The 12591-nt window shown below is 38.4% G+C and overlaps 1 protein-coding gene across 1 annotated transcript in view; it reads left to right on the top strand.

Moving 5' to 3' along the window:
* The window catches only part of LOC124390438 (kelch-like protein 29), an 88835-nt gene that overhangs the window by 60889 nt on the left and 15355 nt on the right, over positions 1-12591 (top strand). Inside the window, exons 10-12 of the mRNA XM_046856371.1 lie at positions 4518-4716; positions 9061-9243; positions 9981-10161. Of these exons, the coding sequence (XP_046712327.1) occupies positions 4518-4716; positions 9061-9243; positions 9981-10161 (563 nt within the window). The remainder of the gene's footprint in view (positions 1-4517; positions 4717-9060; positions 9244-9980; positions 10162-12591) is intronic.

Here is a 12591-nt window from a genome sequence, read left to right as displayed (position 1 = left end):
CTTATATATATATATATATATATATATATATATATATATATATATATATATATATATATATATATATATATATATATATATATATGTGACAACTAAAGGCTATTCTATAAACACAAAATCTATCTATCTAACAAATATCTATCTATCTATCTATCTATCTATCTATCTATCTATCTATCTATCTATCTATCTATCTATCTATCTATCTATCTATCTATCTATCTATCTATCTATCTATCTATCTATCTATCTATCTATCTATCTATCTATCTATCTATCTATCTATCTATGTGTCTGTTTGTCTGTCTGCCTGGATAGTACAATGTGTGTCTGTGTACATGTGTGTGTGTGTGTATCCTGGCTTTGTTACACTGAATGCACAGTTTTGTGTGTCCAGGTGTTCTGGGTTATTGTCTGTATAGACTGTCTGGATGTGAAACTTCTCACTCAAAACTCTTTGATCCATCAGTGCATTATGATCTGAGACCCAGGGGTGCTTTTACTTTCTTCTCTCTGTTGATGTGTTACACCATTTTGAGGTGTAATTTAGTTTTCAATGGCCTTTATAAAAAAAAAGAGACCATCAATGCCACATTTTAGACCTTTTTTTGATGATAGCAACAAAATGATTTCATGTAATAACTTTTATTTATTTAGATTTTCCGGTCCTCTGCTTTCTTGAACAAATAGGTATTTCCAATCACAATTTGATGTGCACATAATTATCTTGCATATAATAAGCTGTTGCATGTTAGTTAATGATACTGTAGCTGTTTGTTTAATAAAATAATAACATACATAGACTATTAGTTCTTGCAGGATTTTTTTTTTTAATCTAAATCACTCATGCTGACCGACGCTTTGAGACTTTTATTTTCGCAGTTTGCTGCCTATGGCAAATTGAGCGGAAATTCAGGCATTTGTGTTACATCTTTCGTTTGAATGGAGCTTGATGGTGAATTATCGGTGACAGTCTCGAGCTGAAGCCTCTTTCTGGTGCTGCGGGCCAAACGTAGATCTCTATAATTGTCTGTTTTACTCTCTGACTGATCAGAGCCAGTGGCAGGGAATAAGTGCTTTGTTAAAATGCAGAGAGAGGGCTGCCGTTCCAAACCTGATGGCTTCTTAATCATGGAAATCTGGCAGTCGCTAAGAAGCGGTGGCATAATGCAGATTTTAAAGTGGCATGTTTACAGGCCTTGGAAATGTCCCCTTCTTCGAGCATTTCCAACGTATTGATTTTGTTTTCTTCTTTTTTTTGACAATGTATCCTCTGTCCCAAAGCTCTCGAGACACTCCACACTAAACCCCCCAAACACTCTCTAGGCTTTGACAAGATGCAATCATAGAGCATTGTAATCGAACCCATTGTAATGGGTCATTTCTCACAGTGAAGTTCTGGCTGCTGTTTAATATGAATCCACCATATGAGCTCACAGGTGTTTTTAGGGAATTGACACTGCCTAGGACGATGGCACTGTTGTCTCTGGAACACACAATTCTGTTTATCCCATTGGGAGGAAAGTGTTTTAGGGAAATATTTAATCTGTCTTCTCTTCATCACAGATCTCACCTCAGTAATGTTTTGTGAGATGTGTATCCTCAGATGCTCTTCACATTTAATGCCTGCTCTTTTCTCATATGTGGGCATATAAGTGTATACAATTATATACAGTTTATATGTGATTTGTGTGCATTTATATGTGTTTATGTACAAATTATTCCTGTATGTGTGTATGAATTCCATCCCTCTATTATCTCTTACAGTCCTGCCTTGTAGCAGTGGAAAAAAAAATAAAAGAAGTAAGGAGAGCTCGATGAATCCTCGCCGTCTATTACGATTAGTCTTCAGAGTTGCTTGGAGAGCAATCCGACCTCATGATTTATGGCTTAGATAGATACATTTTATATCTACAAGCTGTGGAATAACCATCACAAATTTGATTCTGCCTTGTTGTGCCTTGCCCTGGGGATTGCAATTTCTTATTTCACTTGAAGATAATAATGGGAACACAGCAAGCATATCTGGCCATGAAATAAAATATTAGAGCCGATTATTGTATGTCAGGAGCAGGCCTTTAAAATAAAATAGTTAAGCTGCTCATTAAAGAGCTGGTTCTTTTGCAACTGTTTCTTCTGATCGACTTGAGGTGCATACAAGTCAAGCAGGTTTTCTTAAAAAGAATACTTATTTTTAATACTACAACAAATAATTGGTATAAAACATATTGTAATATTTATTCTGTAACCAATATTATATAATATAACTACATGAAGTAGTCTCACATGTGTCTTTGAATAATTCATGTTATTTTTTAGCATTTAAATGCATCTTTTTAACAAATAAAAATAATTTCTAAGCATTGTATTTTCAATGAAAATAATATTCGATGCCAAAACTCAAGTTATCATTGTCAGTAAAGCAAAAGCAAAAAACTCTAATATTACATTATATAATATTGCATTTTTTACCTCAGTGGAACTATACACTGGATGGGATTCATCACTTTCACACAGAAACAATTTATGTCAATTTATCAAATCTACCAACTGGCATGTCTTTTGAAAGAGAGACGAAACTGGAGAACCCGGAGAAAAACCACACAAACATTTGGGAAAAGTATATGAAACACAAACACACTGTCATTAACCTGAGTTTTGGGGACCAGGAACCCTGGAGCTAAGTGAGTATTATATTATATTATATTATATTATATTATATTATATTATATTAAATTATATTATATTATATTATATTATATTATATTATATTATATTATATTATAATGTAAAGAAAATATTTTACAAAATAAAATAATGTACAAAATATTTTCAGTAAAGCTCCAGATTAGATCTGATATGTCCTCTGTTGATAGAAAAGGACGTGAGAAAATGGTTCTTTCAATCACGAAAAAAGGACGTAGCAGCTAATCTCTGAAGACATGACTTGTGTTGGATCGAAACCCTAATGTAGAGGCAGTGCACATGTAGTTTGCAGCAAGACACAGTCTTAGATAACAGCATGTTGTTAAGCACTACAACAAATGGCTAAAATACACTCAGCCTTAATGGAGACTCTGATGTAGCTCTCAGCACTGCAAAACTCCTGTAAAGCGTGTTACCAGTGCACTTTTATTGCAGACAGGTGTAGCATGCTGAATGCTCAGGAATTTTGCTATTGCGGTCTTATTGTAAACAGATTTACAAGGGCACACAGCAATCACCACATTTTTTAAGCTCTGGCACACGATCCTACATGCCTTTAGTAATTTCAATTTAAAATTTTCAGTCACTTAATGCAGCTCCCTGAATCATGGCCAATTCATCTCTTGACGCTGAATAAAGCCGAATTTCTTTCGCTGCACAGCAGTTCCATATCTCATGTATGGTGCTGTAAGCCAACTCCATTTTGCTCTGACATTATTGCAGAGCAGCTCAAGCCCAAACAGAAGCATAGCTGCTTTCTGTTTCTTAAATCATACAGTCGATAAGCCGTGATTGCTTCAGCAAAAGGAGAGAATGGTTGTAATCTGAAGGGGCTTCTCTTCCTCAGGTACACTGCCTACAGATGTTGTTTAAAAAAAAAAAAACATTTTCACTGATCACTGAGACGCCAAACTTGCATGAAAAGCAGTGAATGGTGGTGTTAGACCTCCCTTTTTGAAATGCCAGATAGATAAACTATCTGAATATGATGGTGCAAATATTCCTTGAGAGTATTCTCACCTGGGACTGCATGGAAATGCCACAAGCACACCCACATCTCTGACCTTTATAGTTCCTGATTTAGACTAGTCTTTCTGTGCATCTGAATGAGAATGTGTGTTGAAGGCCAATTTCTGTGTCGGGAGTTATTTCGGTGCTACGCCTAGTGGACCTACATTGTGTCTTATAATGTGCTTTGGCAAGTTTGCTTTTGAAATCCACTGTTGCTGAGAGTGGGGAGGGCAGGGGGATAAAAGGCCTCACCAGCTGTTGGCCATGTTGCATTGTGTTTACAAGTTCCCCTGATGTGGACAAAGGCTTCGATGGAGATATAGAGGGACCAGGAGCCAATTCAGTAATGGAATTGTTCACCATGGCAACCCCCCCCTCCCTTTGCTGAGTTTTGGAAATGCTCACCACCTGTACATTAGGCTGTTGTACCTTCTTATTATCACCTGGCTTCTGCCATTTAAAGCTGCCCGAACATGATGGTATTTTTGATTACTGGGTAATTGGTGTTGAAGTTTATTATGTGAGTTTAATGGCAAGCCGGGATCCACTCTGGGCTTTTTATCCATTGGGCTGTCACTGTGAGCGATTGCTTTTGAAAGCATAATCTATTTATAATGACTCAAATCTGTACTCACATGCAAACACCAGGTCTTTGGCTCTTGTTAGGATGTGTTGATTGTTTTTCTTATCTCTTCCACCAAGATGATGGGTAGTGAGTGATTATGTTATTGAGTTTCTATTTTACCTGAACTGCTTTCCTTTTTTTTCCTTTTATTTTTTGTCATTTTTTTTGTTATCAGCATATGTCAGAGCTGTTGGCTGTAGTGCGCCTGCCCTTTATCCACCCCAGCTATCTACTGAATGTAGTGGACAACGAGGAGCTGATCAAATCCTCAGAGCCGTGCCGAGACCTGGTTAATGAGGCCAAGCGCTACCACATGCTGCCACATGCTCGACAAGAGATGCAGACACCCAGAACACGCCCACGACTCTCTGCAGGTATACACTTCACCTCATCTAAAAACTCAAAAAATCATTCAGGAATATTGTGTCAAGTGTAAACACAGCATGAATATTAAGAAAGTAATTTCAATTCAATTTAGTTCAATTACATTTTATTTGTATAGCAGTTTTAAAAATTGGAATTGTCCCAAAAGAGCCTTACGAAATTAAATAGATTGTGAATAAAAATGTTAGCATCACAAGTGTGAGCCTGTCTCAACAGTGGCAATAAAATTCACCCTGAAATGGTATGAAGAAAAAACCTTGAGAGGGACCAGACTCAAAACGAAACCCATCCTCATCTGGTTGATGCCAAGTGTTACTTGAACACAAAACTGTTCAAAGTAATTGTAGCCCTAACCCACTGCAGCAAACTGTTTATATTAATTACAGTCCAAATCCATCTTTGTGGTACTTGAGGTTTTACCCTCTTAGATCGTTCTGTTTAACCTCATGGATCTTTAGGCTGTTCATCCTCAGCCGAAGTAAGTGGTTGCCAATTAAAGCGAACTCCATTTTGAAGTAGGGTGTCAGGATGAATCAGGCAGGGTTCGGAAGAAGGAAGAGGCAGGATGACTTTGTACATGTACAATACTTTGTACTGTACTTAGGTCTGTGTCTGCACCTGTGTTTTTCCTTCCCCTTCCAACATTTCACATTTATGTAATACATTTATTTGTGATGCCATAAGATGAATTAGTCTATATGATGCCAAGTACATTTATTATTTACTAAGGTAGATTGTATTGTGACCGCTAGCTACAAGCATTCGCCTAGTTTTCATCTTTAGAGTTCTTATCATTCAAATGAACACTTTAATGCTCTAATACTTTAATGCATTCTAATGCACACTAGTCTAACACTTTTGTCTAATCTGCCTGATTTTATTTTCAAGCTCTTTTTTTTTTTCTTGGCCCTTTAGCGGATCATTGCACCTAATTATTTAGATGACTGTTATAATAATAATTTTAATGCTTCATAATAAAAGGTCCTATAAAGAGCGAGAACAAACTTTGCATATCAACGCAAAAATGAAAATTAATCTTTTGATTTCCTGCATGTTGCACACACTTTTGCCACCTCTGAAGTGAACAAATTATATCCCTGGACATAAAATGTTCTAACAGTCAGTGCGTTGCCTGCAATGTGTTATTTTATTCAAGTCCCAACCTGGTGATATTCTGATAGAGCAGTAAAACTGAAAGATCGTGTTCATCTGTAACAGCACCCCACGCAAAGGCGGTCATACGCGCTTCCTGGAGTCCAGCCACAGCAGTTTGATGTCCTTGCCAAAGAGAGTGTCAATAGTGGGTGTCGCAACACCTGCACCTCTTCTATCTGAGCTTTAGCAAGTCAGTAAATTGCACTGATGTGTACCTTCATTCACAACGCTCTGGTGTGTGAAGCCAGATTTTCATTTTTAACGTTCCACCGTCTGCACCTGCTCGTGCCTCTACCAATAAATGTTCTCTTTTTTATACTTTTTTATTAGCTATACAGAATGAAATAGTAACTTGCTCAAAGTGTAGGAGAGGCTTTAATTCTGAAAGCCTTTTGTAGGTTGTGAAGTGTAACAATGCTAAACTAATTTGCCAGCATGAACTCGACCTCAGAGTACAGACAGTGATTCAATGCAGTGATTATCTGAATATTCATTTAATTTCATAGCTGACCACTGGATCTTGTTGAAGCATGGGTTAATCCACTCCAATCAGGCCCTCCGTAGCCTGTCTCTAATACCTGTCTCATTGGGTTTGTCAGCAGGAGAGACTGAGGCACAGTGGGGTTTCTCACACAGCAGGAGTTCAGGAACCTGTCACGAGGCCACGGATCGCAAGCCTTGATCTCAGTCATGCTAGATTAGCGAGTTCTGACTGAATCATGTGTCAGATTAGTATTGTATTCTTCTCTGTATAGCACCACAAAATGATTTATTTCTTTATCCCCAAGACGCAACTGGTCAGTGTGTCCTATTCACAGCATGCTCAGACTGAATATCCCTTCAACATTTAGAGACACAGTTTGTCTTTACGCTTCTGTAACAGTACACATTATACTTTTTCCTTGTGTCACTTCAGGGAGATTTTCTTGGAACTGTCGCCTCTGGCAAGCTCATTAACAAACTAAATCTACATCCAGTTTCCGGGAACGCTATTTCATGACAATTGTCTCTTGATAGAATATATTTTTTTTGGTATACAAGTTGTACTAAGCTTTGTTCAAGGATGGCCAGACATTCATACATACAAATATACATACATATGTATATTAATTCATGCATATTAAACATGAACACTTCTATGCCTGCTCATTCAACCAATCATATCCAATCAAGTAATTATATAGCAGCAGCTCAGTGCATTAAGTTACCCAGATCCAGGTCAAGAGCTTCAGTTCATTTTCACATCAATCTTCACAATAAAAAAAAATTCAGTGAGCGTGACATGGTTTTGGAGTATTTCAGTATTTCAGTTTTTTAGAAATGTTATATTTTACTGTATAGTGAGACAATGAGCCAGTTCTGTGGGCATACATTTTGGAGAATCAGACTAACTATTAGTTCAGACTAACAGCAGGGTTATAGTGACTTTCTTCTTTACGACAGAGTTGAGCAGAAAAGCATCTCAGAATGTACAACATGTTAAACGCTGACATGAATGAGCTACATCAACAAAAACAGTACATCAGGTTCCACTTTCTGTCCGCGAAGGAACAAGGCATAAGTGGGCACAGATTTTCTAAAAGTGGACAGTTGAAGATTGGAAAATCGTAGCCTGGTATTTTCCTCAACTGTCCAGTTTAGTGAGCCTGTGTACATGCAAACCATATGCAAAACTAACAAATGTAAAAAAAAAAAAAAAGAAAAGGTGGTAGGCACTGGACACAGAGACACAATGAAAATATGCACTTGTTTTGCACTATTGTTGAAGCCTAATATTCCATGCCTTGCAGAAACTCATTTTGCACCACACAAAACTTTATGAACGATACAATTTAATACTATATTAACCTGAAGCTTTTTTTATTCACAAATTAATATGATGGAAAAAATAACATAACAGAAGCAAAGACCATTGAAGGGAAATTGTTTTATCATTTTAACTAGCCTCTACACTACACTGCCATACTGTTTCAGATATTTTCTTCCGTAGGTTATGCACATTAACGTTTCATTTTATTCTGCAGCAGAAGACCGATCCTATTTTCTTCTACTGCAGAGAAATGCCCTAGTCCTCTGGTTTTAGAGGAGGAATGTATGTCATGAATTTTAATCCAAACACTTGGAGAGAAAAAAGATCGTGTTGGGCAATCAAACTGACTGAGCCTGTAGCTGGCAGACAAGAATTTTTTTGTTTGTTTGTTTGTATGTTTTTATTTCTTCCAGAAAGCAAATTTGATATCATTCCTTAAATAAATCTATATTTTTAGGAGGGAATCTTTGTCTGCACAGACAGTCAGCCAGCCAGTGTCATGTTTGGTGTGAACTTGGTTTTGTGTGTCACAGTCTGGAACTTTCACTGTCTGCTTTTCTACACTAGCTGTCTGCTATTTTGTTATTGCTTCTTGTTTTTGCTTTACAGCAGGCGTATTCAGCTAAAATGAGTAAAACATTAATTAGAGAAATCTTACCAAATATCAAATAAGCAGCAAACATGATTGAATTGCAACGACAGATTTTATATGATTTTATTATTAACCATTAATAATTAGGAGACTTCTTCATTCATTTTGTTTGAAGGTTGGTTTGATGAAGATCAAGAACAAATCCTAATTTTTCTGATCCGAAAATGAAAACTGTTTATAATACTCTGAAATCCCCTCCTTTTTCTGATCTAGAGTATCTAGCCCTGTAGCTAGTCTATGATCAATGAGTTGCCTTCAGATATGCAATTAACATAAATGAAAATGATTGGAGAAGTCATTAGAGGATTTGCCACAACATCCAAGCTCACTGTTGTTTAGAAAGCATGAGTTGCTGTAGGTCTTGTTTACGGCATTTTTCTTGAGTCCTAAGTTTGTTCTGGGGAAGTATTTTGCCTTCACATTTTTTTCTGCTAGATGAGGTCTAAACAAAAAAAAACAATGAAAGTGAGATCCTGCTGTTTCAAAATATGACTTAAAGTTAAGTAACAAAAATCTGGGGGGGAAACATAGCTTGTTAACCTTTCAAATAATGGAAAATATACGGTCGTAGTGAGCTGTCTCAAAAGACTAGTCCCTTTCATCCCATCAAAATGTCACTGGAAAAAAATCAGTGCACTTGTATGGCAGCCTTTTTTTTTTTAATCTTACTATTATTTTACTTATTTTTGTGACTTTTTGCCTTTCTTCTCCCCGCAGGGGTTGCTGAGGTGATAGTGCTGGTAGGAGGGCGTCAGGTCATCGGCATGAACCAGCGCTCGCTGACAGCCGTCACTTGCTTCAACCCCCAGAACAACAAGTGGTATCCGCTGGCCAGCCTGCCTTTCTACGACCGCGAGTTCTTCTCTGTCATTTCAGCAGGGGATAATATCTACCTGTCAGGTAATCAAAATGGCTATGTGTCATTTGCAGTTTTAGACCTCCTACGGGTGAGAGCGTTTATATTTAGTGCACAATTTGTAGAGTTAGTGTTTTAGTTTTTTCCCCATTTTCCTTGCAGAGTTTTTTGTCACTTATTGCCCTTGAGTGTGTGTGTGTGTGTGTGTGTGTGTCTGTGTGTCTGTGTGTCTGTGTGTGTGTGTGTGTCTGTGTGTTTGTGTTTGTGTTTTTTTAGCAGACGTATTGCCCCTGAAATAGTAAAAATGTTTCTCAGTACTATGTTGTTCAGATTCATGCTGGTAATTGATCTGTGCCTTGAGCCTTCTTTGGATGAGAATGTAATTGACCTATCATTTCAGTGGGAGGAAAAGACAATGTCGTCTGTCTTTCCCCTTTGGCTAAAAAGACATGCCAACTAATCGGACATCTGTTTCAAGTGTTTTTCCTCCAAACATAATTCTGCTTTAAATTGCTGTCATATTGGAGAGATATGTGCTACACTTTAAACGATCTGTCACTATTGTTGTTGTTTTATTTTGTTCTGTGAGAACAGTACTCTTTTTTTTGTTTTGTTAAATTGTCCCACATGTATAACACTTGCAAAACATGTGACACTTTACATTTGACATTTGGTGCTTTAGTAGCTGCTGTAGAGTTGAATTAGAGTAGGTGTGTGATAGGCAGTGTACTAATGGAGACTTGAGCAGTCATTTGTGTTTGGGTTTTGCCACTGTCTTCAGGTGGAATGGAGTCGGGAGTCATGTTGCCAGACGTGTGGTGCTACATGTCCCTGCTGGATAATTGGAACCTGGTGTCACGAATGACAGTCCCTCGTTGTCGCCACAATAGCCTGGTCTATGATGGCAAGCTGTACACCATCGGAGGACTTGGGGTGGCAGGCAACCTTGATAATGTGGAAAGGTATGGTAGCAGGGACACACACACACACACACACACACACACACACACACACACACACTCACGCACGCATGCACACGGACTATACCAGAGCATACTTGCTTTTAAATTCAGCATTCAATCCAAAACCATTATGCGTTCCAGATAAGAGTGCTGAGAAACAATCTGATAATTAGATCTCTGCTGGGGGATTGCACAACTATTTCAGCGGCAGGTGACTGTGCCACAAATGCATCGCACGCACCGGATCTGCTTTCCTTTTGAATACTAATTTGTTGTAGCTAAAATGAACTGAACGAACACACAGCCAGATATGCTAAATAGCCGTGTGAGATTGAAGTTTAAATACAATACATGTGAATTATAAGTGTGTATTTAAAAAACAGGGTGGAAAATAACAGCGGTTACTTAACAAAGAGGAAAACCGTTCATTTTCCGCTTATTAAAAAACAAAACAAAAAAAACAACCCACATACATTATGCATTATGTGTTCACCTGGGTGGCCATTCTTCTCAAAGCCTTTTTCCCATCCTTGGTTATTGCATCGCATTTTCCCAGTTTATCTTGTTCATTCCAGGGTATTCACAGGTTACCTAGTATCCTAAAAGCAGTCTCATTCATTTCATTCAATCAAAAACACTTCACTAATGCTCAGACCTTGGCCATTCTGTTTTGTGTCTTGTCCTTATTGTCTTCTCTCACAACATAGTGTGTCTGAAACTCATTGCCTTGTCAATAGATCCATCCAGGCTTGCGTATTGTCCGCTCTACTCAGTGTCTAGCCTCTTGTGCATTTGTATGAGTCACCACTTAATTGACAGAGCACTGGGAGAATCATTGCTTACACAACAGTGGTTTGTTTGCTGTTCGAGCCTCCTGGAAAAAGAGCCTGTGCTCTCTCGGTAATTCCTAATTTCTGGCCTGCAATCCATCTTGCCTTCAGTTTCATGCTCCTAACCATGAAATCTCCTCCGTTCAGAATTATGTCCTCAATCAGTCTCTTTCTCAAGGCTGCTATCAGACTTCTCTGAGCAAGTGCTGTATTTCTAATCAATCACTGTGCAACGTTTGCAGTGTTCTCTGTATATATCTTTCTCTCTCTCTCTCTCTCTCTCTCTCTCTCTCTCTCTCTCTCTCTCTCTCTCTCTCTCTTTTTTTTCCTGAGTAATTGTTTATATTAATATAACTTGTATTACATGCCAGCTATACATCTCCATTCATAATAAACACACTCTATAGTGATTCTAAAAGTGCTCATCGCTCTGAAAGTGCCTCCCTCCAGCGCCGTGCTCATCAGTGGTCGAACGTGTGTGTCTGTGGGAAGACTTCTAACCTTTTACCATTTCGAAATACCGCACCCCTAGAGACGAGCCTTTGTGGTGGGATGGGAAGAATTGTGATTATGCCAAGGATGTTCCCTACTCAAATGTTATTACACGCACTTACAATTTAATTGGTCTTTGATGATGGATTCTTGTCCCTGAGCCACAATTTCACCAGCGTCCAGCACTGGCTTTCCGAAACTCAAGTGTGGCAGCGAGAGTTAATTCACTCTTTGTGTCTTCTAGCTATGATACGGACACTGTTTTAGTGCTCTGAATCACTGCGTATGGTCACAGTGCAATTAAAAATTATGCGAGCAAAGAAAGGAACATTAAAGCCTATTTTTATTCTTTCATCTATTCTCCTATATAAAGCTTTTTTTTTCCTTTGGTTGTTATCAACTTTAATTATGTGCCATATGGAGAAATATATCACATTAATACATGGCACATTAGTCTTGGAGAGATTTTAAGATCTCTGTAACATTCAGCTCATGTCCAAGTGGTTGTTTTTAATACAGTACATTTCTGATGTCGTTTCTCCGACAAACTGTAGGAAAGGAGTCGTGTTAGGATTTGGGTTTGGGTTCCTGGAGGCAGTCAAAGCCAGCTCTCATTGTGGCCTGCTGAGATAGAGCACCCCGCCGTGCCAACTCAACACACCATGGGATTAAAGGAACTGATAATTCTCCTCCTTTTCCATGCCTTCATCTCCCGCATTCGGTCTCTCAACACAGCAACAAGCAACTTCTTTCAGACGTTCGGCTGAGCTTTTGGGATCGTGTATTGAACAGATATGGCATAGGCAGACCCAAACATTTTTTAGCAGTTTTTCTTAATTGAAAGTCTCTTCCCCCACTTGCTGTTCAAACGAGCTCGTATCGCCTCCGCTGTAGTATCTCTCCTCTCAGTGGACTGTGGTGTGTTGGTCGGAACACAGCTGGTGTTTAATAGTGGCTCTTGCTGCCTTCTGCTCTACAGGGCTTCTGCCTCAGCCAACTTCAATAAGCTGTTGCCTCTAGGTATGGCCTAGAAATTGGCTCTCGCCTCTAAAAACACCATATTTATTTAAGGAAATGCTGCGCCTTTGATTGTGTTCCAGCAAAACTC

The sequence above is a fragment of the Silurus meridionalis genome, chromosome 8 (assembly GCF_014805685.1).
Source record: "Silurus meridionalis isolate SWU-2019-XX chromosome 8, ASM1480568v1, whole genome shotgun sequence".
Classification (NCBI taxonomy): Eukaryota; Metazoa; Chordata; class Actinopteri; order Siluriformes; family Siluridae; genus Silurus; species Silurus meridionalis.
The sequence above is the reverse complement of the archived record's forward strand: the minus strand, read 5'-3'. Positions and strand labels throughout refer to the sequence as shown.